The sequence below is a fragment of the Carassius auratus genome, chromosome 19, assembly GCF_003368295.1.
Source record: "Carassius auratus strain Wakin chromosome 19, ASM336829v1, whole genome shotgun sequence".
NCBI lineage: Eukaryota > Metazoa > Chordata > Actinopteri > Cypriniformes > Cyprinidae > Carassius > Carassius auratus.
In genome coordinates this window covers 12,111,593-12,127,618 of record NC_039261.1, presented here as the reverse complement: position 1 = coordinate 12,127,618, position 16,026 = coordinate 12,111,593, and the positions used below count along the sequence as shown (strand labels likewise).

At 36.7% G+C, this 16,026-nt stretch overlaps 1 protein-coding gene across 1 annotated transcript in view; it reads left to right on the top strand.

Moving 5' to 3' along the window:
- The window catches only part of LOC113119432 (gamma-aminobutyric acid type B receptor subunit 2-like), a 212,309-nt gene that overhangs the window by 161,811 nt on the left and 34,472 nt on the right, over positions 1-16,026 (top strand). Inside the window, exons 9-13 of the mRNA XM_026288931.1 lie at positions 87-167; positions 2,022-2,172; positions 2,765-2,897; positions 4,355-4,462; positions 9,696-9,818. Of these exons, the coding sequence (XP_026144716.1) occupies positions 87-167; positions 2,022-2,172; positions 2,765-2,897; positions 4,355-4,462; positions 9,696-9,818 (596 nt within the window). The remainder of the gene's footprint in view (positions 1-86; positions 168-2,021; positions 2,173-2,764; positions 2,898-4,354; positions 4,463-9,695; positions 9,819-16,026) is intronic.

Genomic DNA, 16,026 nt, shown 5'->3' with positions numbered 1-16,026 from the left:
TTGTCTTGTTTCTCTCCTGGGGGACGTCGGCTTTGAACACGCTGCTCTTATCGCCGCTGTCCTCTTGTTCTTGCTGTCTTTCACAGAGGGTCAAGAGGTGAAGGTGGGCGAGTACAATGCCATTGCAGATGTTCTGGACCTAATCAACAACACCATCAGGTTCCAAGGTAGGAAAAGCCCCGTTTGTGTGTGTTCGTTGGTCAGCATTTGACTGAGAGAGAGACAGAAGGTTCACACGTCTGCCAATGTTGTGTACTCACTGATCCATGTGTGGTCATCTGAATAATTCAAGAGTTATTTTCTGTTTGCCCACATTGACATTCTTTTGTTTGTTTGTTTTTCAAAATCCCTGGATATTTATTTTCTTTTCAAACTGCTTGTGTGGAAAACTTGTAATGGAACTTATGAGAAGATATGAGAAATGCATATGTGCGTTGAGTATCGTATTTGATACAATATGACTCAAATAGTATGCTATCGGAGAATACAGAGCTAAATATACAATCTAATGCAATTTGATGATGATTGTACGAATAAGTGTTCCTCAAAAGTGTGTTGAATCATATTTGATACTCACTTTTTAGCATGATTTTCCATATACAGTTTTTTTTATAAAATCTTGTCCCAACTTGCTTCCGTTCAATAAGTGTTCATCTTGACATATTTCTAACAATGTAAAAGGTATTCTTACATGTATTTTATAAAAATCATTAAATATTTCACAGCAAAAAGAAAATTGTTTTACGATCTTAAAGAGGAAGTTTTTTTTTATAATAAAAAAGGCCTAAAAAGCCTTTTACTACCTTAATAATTCCGGGATAATTCAACTAAAAATTCACCCATGAGACTGTTCATCTTCAGAACACAAATTAAGATATTTTGGTAACAATACTGTTCAATCGTCAATGAATAACAAATGACTTATCCACTACTAACATCATAATAACTACTATTACTTAACAAGATTAATGATTACGGTAGCACTTTATTTTACAGTCCTGTTCCTCATGTACATACTATGTACTTATTATAGTAATTACAATAACTATGTAATAACTACGTACTAACCCTGAACCTACCCCTAAACCTAACCCTACCCCATGTAGTTACCTTGTATTACCAGAACTTTCTCAAATAAATACACTGTAGGTACACTATAAGTTCATGTTAATACGCGTACTGTAAAATAAAGTGCAACCAATGATTTTGTAAGTAATAGTGCTCGGTTGAAACTTGAATTTCAGTTGTTACTTGGATTAGTATTCTAAAGTGCAAATCATCATAACCATCATTGTAAGCCTTTTTTATGTATGTAAGGTTTTTGATAGTAATGACTCAAGTGTTACTAAATCCTTCTGAAGAAACTATTAGTTATTTGGATCAGTATTCATAATGCATGTGTGTGGTGTTGCTGACACAGGTGCCAGGTTTTTCAGCAATGTTTTGTTTATACACAGTATTATATTATATTTAAAGTCCAAATGTGCATATTAAATGTGGCCCAGTAGGCTTTATAGGGTTAACTGGGAAACAAATTCAAACACAGAGCTCAACTTGTGTTTTTCTAAATTCGACTGAAAAAGATTCTAAACCATTTGCTTTTGAGCTAATCGCTGTAAAGCCTCACAGTAGTAATTGAAAACACGGAGGTTGTCAAGGCATCAAGTCACGCAAACAACTCTTGACTCCTTTTGGTGACACATTTGGTTTAAGTGCTGGACTGTCTTCCAACTTCTCATTAAGATGTAAGATCTAATCGCATCTTTCATCACGGCACCATTTTAAAACCTGTCCACAAACATTATTATGTAAGCTTGGGCAGAAATAGAGCTAATATGTCACATTAGTGACTAGATAACCCCATCAATTCTCTCTCTCTAGTTGGTATGACATTTTAAAACCTGAGTCATTTAAATTACACAGGAGCGTCTTCCTAGAAGATGTTGAAAGCTTTCTGAGGGGTGACGTTCTTAGAGGTGACTCTGAGACTAACTGACTGTGAACCATCATGACTTTTGTAGGTGTTGAGCCGCCGAAGGATCGGACGTTTGTGCGTCTGCAGCGCCGGCAAATAAATGTCCCCCTCTACAGCATCCTGTCTACCATCACTATCCTGGGCATGCTCATGGGAGGAGCCTTCCTCTTCTTTAACATCAAAAACCGCAACCACAGGTCAGTGCTGAGCAAGACTATGAAAGGAAGTAGTTCATGAATGAGACCACATTTAAAAACTTGGAATTTTGTGTTTCATGTGGAAATAAGTTTTTAAGATATGATAAATGTAAAATAGAAAGTTAGGATAGGAAAAGTTCCTATTTAAGTTTCTACATTAATTTTGAGTCAATCTACAGTAGATACACTACTGTTCAAAATTTTGGTCAGAAAGATTTTTTTTTAGTTTTTTTATGAATAATTGTATTAATCAAGGATGCATTAATTTAATCAGCAGTAATGGTTAAGGATCCTGAAAAAAAAAAACATAATTGAAATGTTTCATGAGCAGCAAATAAGCATATTGGGATGATTTCTGAAGGATCATGTGACACTGAAAACTGGAGTAATGTTGTCTATCTATCTATCTATCTAAAACTGGAGTAATGTTGTCTATCTATCTATCTACCTATCTATCTATCTATCTATCTAGATAGATAGATAGATAGATAGATAATACTGTAGGTGTAGATGCACATTTAATTGCAGTAGTTAATAATGAATGAAGTGTGAATATTTAATATATCAGATGTGTGCTTCCCTCCATCTGCAGGCTGATCAAAATGTCGAGTCCATATATGAACAACCTGATCATTCTAGGGGGCATGCTGTCATACGCCTCCATTTTCCTCTTTGGTCTGGATGGATCCTTTGTGTCAGACAAGGAATTTGAGACCCTCTGTACTGTGAGTAATGAATGATTTCTGTGAATCAGATGTGAACATGGGTAGACCATGGGTTAGTTATCACACTTTCACTCCCATAAACGTTCTCAGTTTTTTCCCCCCAGCTGCAAACAACTGTAATGGATAAACTGTCACGATAATGAGCAAACATAATGATTTTAGTGTGAAGAACATTGATAATTATTATACTGTTGGACTTATTTATGATATTGGTGTTTTAAACATGCAAAACCAGTGCTGGAGTAAACAAACTGGACATTTGATTCAAAACCTTTTAAAAATTGAGTCAACTCTTCCTGGTCTCCTCTGTATTTGAATTTGAACACTTTTCACCTCTGCTACTCAGACCTTGTCACCAAACTGAGTAAGCATGATTGGATGTGTCTCGTCACGCCTCCACTGCCTGTTTGCATGTGACCATAATCCACCTTTTAATTATGAGGCTTTGGCTACTGCAGTAGCTTGAGTCTCAGGGGAAATACCCAAAAATGTGTTGAGCAAGACACATGCTACCTGCCTGAAATTGGTCCGTCTTTTCAGCCTGTGAAGATGAAGACTTGCGTTGCAATATTAAGAATAAATTAAAACTGGGCATTCGATGTTCATGCTTTTTATTAAATAATGTTTTTTTTTTTTTTTATGTTTGCTTGCTTGCTTTACCCAAGACAAAATGAGTTGAACTTTTCAGCGATCAACAATAAGGACTTTTCTGCTTATTATTTTTAGAAATGAATTGATTTAACACAACTATTTAGAAATTAATTATATTTTTTAATCTCAGTAAATAAATTAATATTAAACAGTTTTCAACCATTTAAGTCAGGTTTTTAAACAATAAAATGTGTCAACTATGAATTCATAAATTAGGTGGAAAGAACTCACATATGACGATTTATTTATGATTTTCACCTCTTCTATCAGTCCCAATTTTAACAAAGTATTTGGTGACAATTTAAATCAGAAGAATTCACAACAATGCTTAGCACATAGCACATGGAAAACCACATTAAACCCTCAAATTTACATGATTTTGACACAAGGTCTAGTGACAGCACTGCAGTTCCATAAACTGTCTCCAAACTTTCTAACACTGTCTTCAGGCCAGCAGGCCATTCTTATCATTGATTCCTGCCTTGCTATGCTAAAATTGTATTTCCCAGAGGACCTTAGCATAAAGAATACTAGATCTGTGTGAGAGAGCAAGAGAGACAGAAGATGAAGGGAGGACAAAGAGAAAAAATGATGCCTCGGGAACTTTCACAGAATTCACTACACACCCTGGCACCCAATTTGCTTTCCGATAGCAGGCGTGGGATCATTAGATTTCATGGTTTTGCAGTTTCTGCTGCTTTGTATTCTATAGACTGGTGTTAGAGTCCAATCTTATTTCAGTACCTAAATTATAAGAACTTCTGGTTTGTAGCAACCTTGTTTTATTCTCACATTTAATGTTTCAGGTCCGTACATGGATCCTTATTGTGGGTTACACAACAGCGTTTGGTGCAATGTTTGCAAAGACCTGGAGAGTGCATGCCATCTTCAAGAATGTAAAGATGAAGAAGAAGGTGAGAAATGGGCTTTCAAAGCATGTCAGATACAACACTCCACACCATCTACATTGTTATTATCAGTGCTGAAAACAGTGAAAGCTGTGAAAACCGTAATCATTTTTTTAAAAGTTACTTTGATGAATAGAAAGTTTATAGGGGTGTAACGATTCACTCGTTTTCTCGATGCATCGATTACAAACCCTGTCGATTCATATGCATCGATCTTGAAACATGATTTTTGAATCGTGAATCGCCGATCTTGGACAGTAATCGATTCAAAATGCTAAGAATCGAATGAATCGCGATTTCTATAGCGATTCAATGCTTTCAAAATGTATACATATTAAATTACTACATGCACGCAATGGAGACCTTGAAGAGTGTTCGTGAATCGTGCCTCTTATCTGTCCTTCACGCGCTCCACTGTTTACCGCCTGAGATTGTCACAGGATTTCGCTCGCGCTCCGTTCGTCTCTGACGCAGCTGACATGTGATCTATAGGACTCGTGGCCAGTAATGCTAACGTGAAGTAGTTTTACTTTTCTGTAGTTTGTCAATGGCTCTCTGCATCTTATCGACAGAGTTATTATTATTATTATTATTATTATTATTATATAGGCTACATACATAAAATGATTGTATTTGACATTTCTGTCACTTCTGAAATGATGGCTACGCCCCTGGTGTGACAAAATGTTAGCTTATACATAATACTGTTTAAGCTCTTTTTTAAAAACTTGGCTTACATACATTTTTACGTATGCCAAGTCGCATCATTAAACTAGCATTTAACAATGGACAAAAGTTCTCTAACCATAAATGCTACTGTAATTTGCTCCCTGACTAAGCATTTAAAGAATTTAGTAGAAGCATTTAAATAATCCCGTGAATGCACCTAAAGAATGCAGAATCGAATCGTTATAATCAAATCGAATCGAATTTAATTGTGAATCGAATCGAATTGAATCGTTCTAAATTTGCAAAAATCATTCTTGAATCGAATCGAAAACCTATGAATCGTAATCGAATCGAAACGCTGCCTTGCCAAAGATTCACAGCCCTTAAAGTTTAAGAAAACAGCGTTGATTTGAAAAAGAATTCTGTTGTAACATCGCAAATATCTGTACTGTCACTTTTGATCAGTTTAATTTATCCTTGCTGGATAAAAATATAAATTTCTTTAAAAAAATTATAATAATTCTGACCTCAAACCTTTGAACAGCAGTGTATATGGTCACCTCTGGTCATATGACATAACAGATTAGGTTCCAGTGAGGCAGAACACACAGGAACTGGAATAATTTGTCATCATAATCGTCACAGTGGTGGTTATATTGTAGTATTATAATACTAAAAACAGAACAGAACAATACTGCAGTTTATACAGTTGGAATGGAGATGTAGAAAGAGAGAGAATTAAGGAAAGACAGAAAAGTTCCATTCTTAAAACATTATAGGAAAGCAGCGTCACCACTGGGCTGTCAGCGGTCTCATTTCTCGCTTCCAAAAAACTAAAATATAGAAATGCTTTCTTCACTAAAGGTCAGTTTGCTGTCTCCATGCTCCAGCCAGCACTGCCAGTGCTAACCAATGAATCTCTGATCTCTTCTAAAGAACAGTGTCTTTCTGCTCTGCTAGACACGGTCTTCACAAGTCTGTGTGTGAATTTTCTCCACAAGAAAAAACATTGCATTGCTATGGGGAAATAGTGCAGTGGGTTTCTTTTGAACAAGTGCATGCACGCAGCTCTTTAACACAACAGATTCATGTGTGCACACTGACCTCCTTTCATACGCTCTTTCTCTCGCTGCTCTTGTTTTTCAGTGCAGTGTAAGAATGTGGCGAGTGAAGCAGCTGATACTGTATGACAGTGCTGTAAAGGATGGCTGGCCACAGCTCCAGCACCCTGCTGGCCATCTTTATTTATAGAGTTTGCAGCCTACTTCCACTGCTGCAGTCAGAATCAGTGGGATGAGATCAAGAGAAACATACTCAGAAAGAGAAAGTAAGCTGCAGAGAACTAGCCGTACATAACTTCAAAGTAATCATCCAGGTTCAATAGTCTTAGTATTATTTATATACTATTATGAATTAGTTATTTTCATTTTGTTAGATTTTAGTAATTTGATCATATGCTTTTGTCATTTTTATTTGTTTTATTTATATATTAAATATTTCTTTGTACATAAGCTTTTATTTATTTATTTAAGTTTTTTGTTCCCTTCAACTTCTTTTATTTCATTAAGTTGCAAAGGCAAGTTTTTCCTCTAATATTTATATCTTATTTTATATCTGCTTTATTTTAACCAAAAAAAAAAAAGTGTAATAGCGTTAGTTAACAATAACAAGTACTGCTTCAATACATATTTGACAATATTTACAGCATTTTGTAGAATGTTAATTTCCAAGCTTTCATATTTCCAATGTAAGCAAACAAAGCTAAAGTTTTTTACATGGTGAAATGCAAAGCTTGTATTTTTAAAAGCTTGTTTATTAACTATAAACTTTTTGAGGTAACTAAACTTTCAAAGTGATCATTAAGCAATTCTATATAACACATTTAAGTCTTTAGGCTTTACTTTTTAAAACTGTGTAGTATATTTTAGTGTTTACTATGCTTCCATTGTAAGTGGCATATTGAAACTTTTTATGGCAGCCAATTTTATTTCCCAGATGATATCAATAGAGCTTCATGGAACCCAGAAGATTATTTTTAACTGGCCATATTTTACACTTTCTGCTTCTCAGCAGGTGTCTTTTTTAATGTTAATTATTGTAGTTCAGTTTTTACTGTCCTTTTTAGAAGCTTTAAAATATTGGACCAATAATCTAAATAGTTTGCTGTACAGTTATCATCTTAAAAAATGATAATTTGCTTCTTTAATCCAATGTTGTGCAAATGTGTTAACATTTACCACTCTGATCAAATGATTGAGGAAAAGAGAAGTTAAAAAGTAAAAATAAAAAAAAACTTGTTCGATTTTGGAAGTATGTAGTCAAGTTGGGTGCATTGCATTGTATACACAGTATGTCAGAATCGTTTATTTCTATTTATTTCCGACAAAAGTCCAGTTTTCTCTGATAATGGAGTTACGAACAAATGTTTTTTTTCTTCACATTTTTTCATTTTTTTTCCCGGTGTCTTCTCTTCAGTTGCACTTTCACACTCAATTAGCAGTTCTTAACCGGACTCACTACATATAAATAAATTCAGAGACAGGTAATGCCCAGGCTCAGGGCTTTAATTCCCTCCGGTATAACAGTGTGCAGGAAGCTGGCAGTGAGCTGACTTCTGCTCCACGGAGTGATGGACTGCTGGGCTTTGGCACTCTAAAGCGATGGCTGCTGTCAGGACTGTGTTTTGTGAGTGTGCATGTGGGTGTGCCATCTCTTTATCAAGCTGAGAAGCAGTCTCACAGTATGTGACTCCGCGGACAGAGACAGAGGACAGCCTTGACTTTCATCACATGGCCGAAAATAGTTGAAATGTTCTGAAATTAACTATGAAATCTGAAATCCTTCCTGGCAGTGTTGGGCAGTAACGCAAAACTTAGTAACGCATTGCTGTAATTTGACTATGGTACTAACTAACACATTATAATTTTTTCAAATAGTAATTAGAGTATAGTTACAAGCCGAAGGTCTCTATACATTACTGCTGCATTACATTTATATTTATCAGGAGCGTGTATTCTGGGGTTTCATGAATTTAATGGATAAAAAAGTAACGTAACTAGTAATCTAACTAATTACTAATTACTTTTGAGATAAAGTAATCAGAACAGTAACGTGATTACTTTTAAAAGGAGTAATCAGTCATCAGTAATTTCATTACATTTTCAGAGTAACTTGCCCAACACTGCTTCCTGGTCACTCCTCTCCTTGCAATTACCTTCAATTTGAATTAAATAAAATGCAAATAATATATGAAATAAATGCTATAAAAGCAGTATGACTTGTGTGCAGTTCTTCTGAACTTATGTGATAGCTTTGTGTGAAAAACAAAGAAAATTTTGGGAAATTATTCACTGATAATTTTCCGAACTGACTTGAGAACGAATCATTCAGAGAGGTGTTGTGAACCAGGTCTGTTGATTCTTTAAAAAGATTCAGTTCTATCGAATGATTCAATCATGAATGAGACAATGTTACTTCTCTCAACCGATGTCTAGATGTTTAAATAAGTAACTGTTTGTCCCTCAAAGCTATAATATGACTTTAGACTTGGTATAAAGTTCACAGGTCATATGTATTGCTTTTTGGAAACATTTATGGTGCTACTACAACTTTTTTAATGCTTGAAAGACCTGATGGTGAGTTCACCCATATTTTTGGGTGAACTATCCCTTTAAGCGTTGAATTTCTTTGGTCCATCAGTCTGATATATGATTATTTAGCATATATTTACAGTTATAAATCTTTTTTTGGGTGCCAAATAAACATAAATATTCATTATTGTATGGTGTAAACCTGCATACTGCATCATTCAGAGACTCAGACTGCATTATGGTCACAACATACTGTGTCACAAATACATGGCTGTGTGCATTTGTAAATTCAATCAGACACAAGCACATGATGGCCTGCATAACTTAGACTACTGAGCACAAACACAATCTGACACTAATGCACCACATGCTCTAGTAGACCTGCAGCAATAATCTTGTACAAATGGTGAGCAATTTGAACTTTGAATACAAAAGCTAAAACAGAGCTGCTGGGACTTATAACTAAATGTTATTGGTTTAGAAGCTCATAATTACCCACATTCTGGCCATTTAATGAAACCATAAACCTCGGTTTGATTGAAGAGAAAGAGCATCTTTTCTGATACAATTGAGCATGATGCTCAATGGCGGCAGAGTAACCCACCACCTCCCTGTTTTTGAAAGTTTTTGGCCATTGGTAAGCCATCAAACACATCAGATTAAAACAAGTTAGCATTTCTATTCAGAATCACGGTAGAATTTGTCCATTCCCACCGTCTGATTCTTCTAGAATACACGCAGGCCTCCTCGCGGTGACCTTTCCTTTGTGTTTGTGTTCTGTTTAGGTCAGCCACTGTTAAATAGAAGAGAAGAGAAAAAGATCAGACAGGAGCAGGGCTTTCATCCACAAAGGTTTAGAATGCGAGAGAAGATCATGCGTTTGAATTGAACGAACAGTCCATTGATGGTTTCTGCCCATCTCGTCCTCTTTCTCGTCCCTTAATCACCTCATCCATTGCTTTTCTTCTTCTTTTTTCCAGATTATCAAGGACCAGAAACTTTTTATCATCGTGGGTGGGATGTTGTTGATTGATTTGTGCATCCTCATATGCTGGCAGATCGTGGATCCCCTGAAGAGAACTGTGGAAGAGTACAGCCTGGAGGTGAGTCTGATTGCTTATTATTAATGTTGTATGTAACGATTCAGCAGAATTCCTCGACCGGGTCGTAATGGTTAATCAATTCCAACTAAATCATAGTCACAGGGAGCTGGGATCATTGGGGAGTACGTAGAGGCCAAGGTTTTATTAGCATATACATTATTTTGGTTCAGGAAGTGAGATGTCCTGCCCCGCCCCCACATCCATGGCAGTTGGGGACGTGGGCCAGCTGGAATGTGGGACATTGGCACAATTCCTTGGAAAAACAGACACTTGGATGAGCCTGTCCCGTGCTGACAAACAGAGGGGGAAGTGTGTGATTGAGCAAGGCTTCAAAATAGGCTGGACATTCTGAGCTTCTGCTTGCTTTAGCTGTGTGCATTTAGTCATGTGCATTCATGCATTTTAGTAAGACACTTTTGGAAATTATTAGATGTGTTTAGCTGGAAGCAAAGCTAAAATGGACAATGTCAGGCCTGATTGTGTAGTGGATGGTTCATAAAGTTACCTTGATTTGTGTTTTATAACTTAAAGGGACAGTTCGATTTCGTCATTATTTACTAATCTTCAAGTTGATCTAAACGCATGAAATTTTTGATAATTGAAAAACAAATTTAAGACATAGTTCACCCCAAAAATTGCTGCTTATTTACATCCAAGATGTCGATGACTTTTTTGATTCAGTAGAGTGAACAGTAAAGAAAATTTATTTTTAGATGAAGCAGTGGTCCTTGGTGGTTCATATAATGCAAGTCGGTGGCTTGCCATCTTTGAGAATAAAAAAGCATAGCATGGAACACAAAATTAATACCCATGGCTCCTGATGAATTATTGATGTCTTATGAAGCAATATGATCTGTGCAAGTAACTAAACATTGCATACAACAAGACAAGTCCAAGAGTTATGATCATTTTATATGATGAACAGATTTAATTTAGTCGTTTATTTACATATGTAAATGCAGAAGATCAAACATACATGTTTGATGCACAATAACCAATTAGGTTTGTTTTAGTGCATGACACATGCACTTCTCTGTTTATCATATCTGACCACGGACCACAAAACCAGTCTTAAGTCTATGTAAAGTGCTTTGAGTGCCTAGAAAAGCGATATATATATGTAAGGAATTATTATTATTATTATAAGTGTCAATTTTTCTAAATTGAGATTTATACATCATCTGAAACCTGAATAAACACGCTTTCGATTGATGTATGGTTTGTTAGGATCGGACAATATTTGGCCGAGATACAACTATTTGAAAATCTGGAATCTGTGGGCGCAAAATAATCACATTTAAAGTTGTCCAAATTAAGTTCTAAGCAATGCATATTACTAATCAAAAATTTTTATATATATATATTTACGGTAGGAAATTTACAAAAAAATCTTCATGGAACATGATCTTTACTTTATATCCTAATGATTTTTGGCATAAGAGAAAAATATATATTTTTGACCTATAAAATTCTTTTTCATCATACAGTATTATCTCAATATCAAGTGATCATATTTCTTCACAAGACATGGATTAAACCATTTGAACAATAAAGATTCATTTTATGATGCCTTTCTGACCTTTTTGGACCTACTAAGTTTTGGTAACCTGGTTACCTCTCAGGTTTTTGTCTTATGGGTTTAGAATGAAATGAGGGTGAGTAAATGATAACAGAATTATTATTTTTGGGTGAACTATCCCTTCAAAGGCATGTTTTCAATGACATTCAACTTTCCATTTCATCTGTCTGTCTATTCCTGAGGTGTATGATCCCTGTTCTTAGTGTGTTAGAGAGTAAAAGGTCTGGCGACTAACAGGCGATGTGGCTGAGTGGACTTTGCCGTCACACCGATGGAATCATGGCTGCTGTCTCTCTGGAGAACTCTTGGCAGGAGATTAGCGCAGATTGATTGGTGCTAGGAAAGGGCCCATTAACTTTCCCATCACTCTAGGGTGTTTAGACGAGCTTCTCCTTCCTCCTCTCTACTGTATATGTAGTTTATTTCTGGCCATAAGCATTTCTCAGAGGTCTAATGGTTGAGAATGGTTGTATTTGACCATGTATTTGGGTTTAAAGCAAGCCATTTAATTGGCATTCACAGGGAAAGCACTTTTTAGCAATGAACAGTTTAAAAGTCATTCCTTTTCAATGAAAGTTAGCTGTCTGATGCCAGTATTTTCCAGTGACTGTGGGGACAGTGATTTGTGGCCTGATATTGTTGAGTTGAGTAGGAACAAGTAACCAGCAGCACAGCAATTTGGCGACCCCTTACCAGCTGAATCTCTGTTAGTGCCAACTTAACTTTAATTCTAATGTGATTTTGAACAATCGCTGCATAACATTTGGCTCTTGAATAAACCATTGTTTGCTGCTGCAGGACACTGAGTATGTGTTTATTTAAAATTAAGAAATGTCCGTGAGGCTGGAGACAATTACAGTGGACAGTTTGTCAGGAACTTGAAACAGAAGAACGTAAACAGATCTGAGTGAAGCGGACAGCATTGATATGAGGCAAACTTCTGTGATTAGAGATACACAAACAGCTTTGCTCAAAACAGGCTTCATTTCAGCTCCCTCTAAACAACGCAAAACTTTGCAGACATTTTTAGAAAGTAAAAAAAAAAAACTGGGCCATATGCCCTGCATAGAGCACTGTCGTTATAGAAAATAAGAACTTGCAGATCATTTTGAAAGTTTTATATCTGTTCTTTATTAAAGTCTATGAGCGTGGTTGACATACTGTCCTACAAAGTCAAAAGACCTTAACTCACTAGAGTGTTAAACTGAGAAAAATGACTTTAACGTTTTTTACTTGTCCAGCCAAATTAATTATATGTAGGACACTGGCAATTTGACAATTAGATGTTTTAGTAATGAAAAAAATTGTAAGCTCAAACTTTGAAGTTAATGTACTCTGCCTGTGCATTGTCAGCAAAATACGAGAGATCACACCAAGGCAAAAGGCAGTAACTTCCTCATTATCATTATTTGGTTTTAGCTTAGGCATTGCTGCCAAGGTATCTAGTCTTTACAGTGCTTTGTTAAATGGAGCTGTTTGTGTCTAATTCATTTGTCTACACTCTAATTAAAATGCAGCTGACTTTAATGGACAGTAAAAAGACAGAACACCGTATAACTCCAAATCGACACGTTTTGCCTTTGCACAGCAGTATAGCAGTAACCTGCAGTGTGACAGTGTTTCTCGAGCAGCAAATCAGCATATTACAATGATTCCTAAAGGATCAAGTGACACTGAAGACTGGTGTAATGATGCTGAAAATTCAGCTTTAACATCCCAGAAATAAATTACATATTAAAATATATTAAAATGCAAAACAGTTTTTTTTCAATATCTGTGTTTATGATCAAATAAATGCAGCCTCATTTAGCAAAAGACACTTCTTTCAAAAACATTAAGAAATCACATAAATCTCTAGATCTGTGAACTGATTTTAAATTATGAGGTAAATGTTATTTGCCAGCTACCTACAAACAGAAGAATTAATGCAAAGGAGCTTTTCAGATCATAAATAGCTTGCCAAACAAAACAACCAAAAAAACATTTTCTTCCCTAATGGATATTGGCATGTGTTGTAGAATAGAGAGGGATTGTGAGCCCAGGTTAACATGGATCCTGAGTGTTCCTCTGGTCTGATGAAGGACAAACTGTGGAGGGGCTGATTAGCATTCAGCAGGTTTCTCCTGCAACGCTCACCGTTCTCGCTCCTGTTCTCGTGTCGATGCTGCACAGTCTGCCTGCACACAGTATTGCAGTGTGGCATTGCCATGGCAACAGTCAAGGTTTCTGACACCCATAAACCAGTGCTGTCACTGCTGATCCCCAAGACAAAAATACAGGGAAAGGTTTTGGACATGCGCTGTAATGACGGGTACCTAGAAATACAAACACTTGATGACATGCAAAGTATGTAGAATTTGTCTAATATGTTCAGAGTATCTTGAACAAACGAAATGAAAACAAAACTTAGAATAGATTAATATGCTCCTATTCTCATAATCCAAGGAAGAAAATTATTTTAACTCTAATGGTGAATTCACAAAACAGTTGCCACTTTAGTGTGCAATATTCCAGCGCAAAAATCAACTTCTTATTACAATTACCATCCACAATACAGTTAACCAGTGCTGAAATATTGCTGCACTATGAATATTTAAATTAAGTCATTGTCATTTTTTTTGCACAAATATACCTGCTTTCTATGTAAATTTGACTCATTATAGTACCTCAACCACAAAAGTCAGTTCTATTTACCTGCTGTAATTAATGGTGAGCTATTTCTGCCAGTAGAAAGTAAACTGAATACTATTTAAAAGAGACATTTGTGTACATTTTCTATCAATCATGGCAACAGTAATCCATTGAAATATGATGATGGATGAAATGGTGAAGAAAAGCATTATAACATTATGTGTGTCCAGATTTCTGAAGACAGAAAAACTCGGGAACACTCTCATTTATTGCTGCTCTCTTGCTGCTTAGTCTTCCTGAGTGAAAGTGAGCCGTCTGTCAAATTGTCTGAAGTGTTCAAATCCCAGTTTTCTCACTCTCTGTGTCAGACTGAGGACAGGCAGACAGCCATGAGTCACCAGGTCTTTTCATGTGCAAATGCTTATTTTTAGAGGAACCTTTAATATGGGAAATAATTGGTCTAAACTTGAGCTTCCATTATAGAGTGACTTAGATAGAGGTCTGGAGTGCAGCGGGGTCCGCTCTGACTGTACAGCTGGATCCACTTTGTTGACAGGGGATCCATTGCATAGGCTCACTTATTCTAGCACTTTTGGGGTCATTTGATTGGCTTCTGGTCATTTTATTTTGAAATAATGACCTTATATCCACTAAATCAGTTAGTCTCAGTGGTTGGTTTTGCTTTTATGAACCACATTTTACATGAAACATCAAGTGCCTCAAATACTAGAATTGTAAAAAAGTAAAAAAAAATAAGTAGCTTTAAAAACAGTATTATCCAGTTATTCATCTTTTATTTTATTTTATTTTTTACATTTATTTAAAATTCATAAGAAATTATGTTTTATTAACAAATATTGGGAGGAGCACGTGCAGAAATTTACACGGTCAATTCATCATCAGTAATCACATCCATCTAGCCAATCTATCCAATCAGCGCAAGAGAAAAATAAATAATCAAAGCAGTCCTACCTTCATTATTTCTAGTCTTTCAGCATTCGTGCAAAGTAAATATCTTTAGCAACAGTGTGGAAGTGAATAGCTGCAAAATTAACATTATTGGTATAAACATGTCTTTTGGTACAAATGCATTACAAGACCGCTCTGGAGAGCATCTAAAAAGGCAGGAAGGCCAAAATGAAAGGAAAGAAGGATTTCAGTGGAAATGTATTAATGTGGACAAGGCTTGAGGAATTGGCAAATCTAGCAACAAAATTGCTAAGTCTGCAACACGTAGGCTACCCAGGCATTTTTAGCTTGTCCCGTTAAATGTCACTAACCCTTCCACTTTTCCCGTAGCCTACAGCTAAAGCAGCCAAATCAAGTATGAAGCTGCCTGTACTTGCAACACAGGCCCGCACATCTCCGTATTTCCATCATGTTACTTCTAACCCCCTTTTTTACTTTCAGTGGCATCCAGTTCCCATAGCCAGCAACATCAGGACACAGATTTTCAGGACCTACGTACGGTCAGACCGATTCCATATCAAAGAAGCTCACCGTACACTCACCAGCCAACCCCTTTAACACCAGTCCATCCTTGTTTACTCGAACTCCTGACCCACCATATCTAATCTCCTTTAACATCTCATAATCCATCAATAATGGCCCATCCCCACTCCCAGCAGCATCCTGCTCCCTAATGAAGCCTTACCTCATTCCCACACTGCTCCCACAGGAGCTCTTCCTTATCTCCCCACTGCCGCAGCAGTGCCTGCTCCCGCAGGAGCCTTTTCTGTATTCCTCTACTGCCGCAGCAGTAGCCACTCTCGCAGGAGCCTTTTCTGTATTTTCCCAACTGCCGCAGCAGTGACTGCTCCTGCAGGAGCCTTACCTAATTCCCACACTGCTGCAGCAGAGCCCGCTCCCACAGGAGCTCTTCCTTATCTCCCCACTGCCGCAGCAGTGCCTGCTCCCGCAGGAGCCTTTTCTGTATTCCTCTACTGCCGCAGCAGTAGCCACTCTCGCAGGAGCCTTTTCTGTATTTCCCAACTGCCG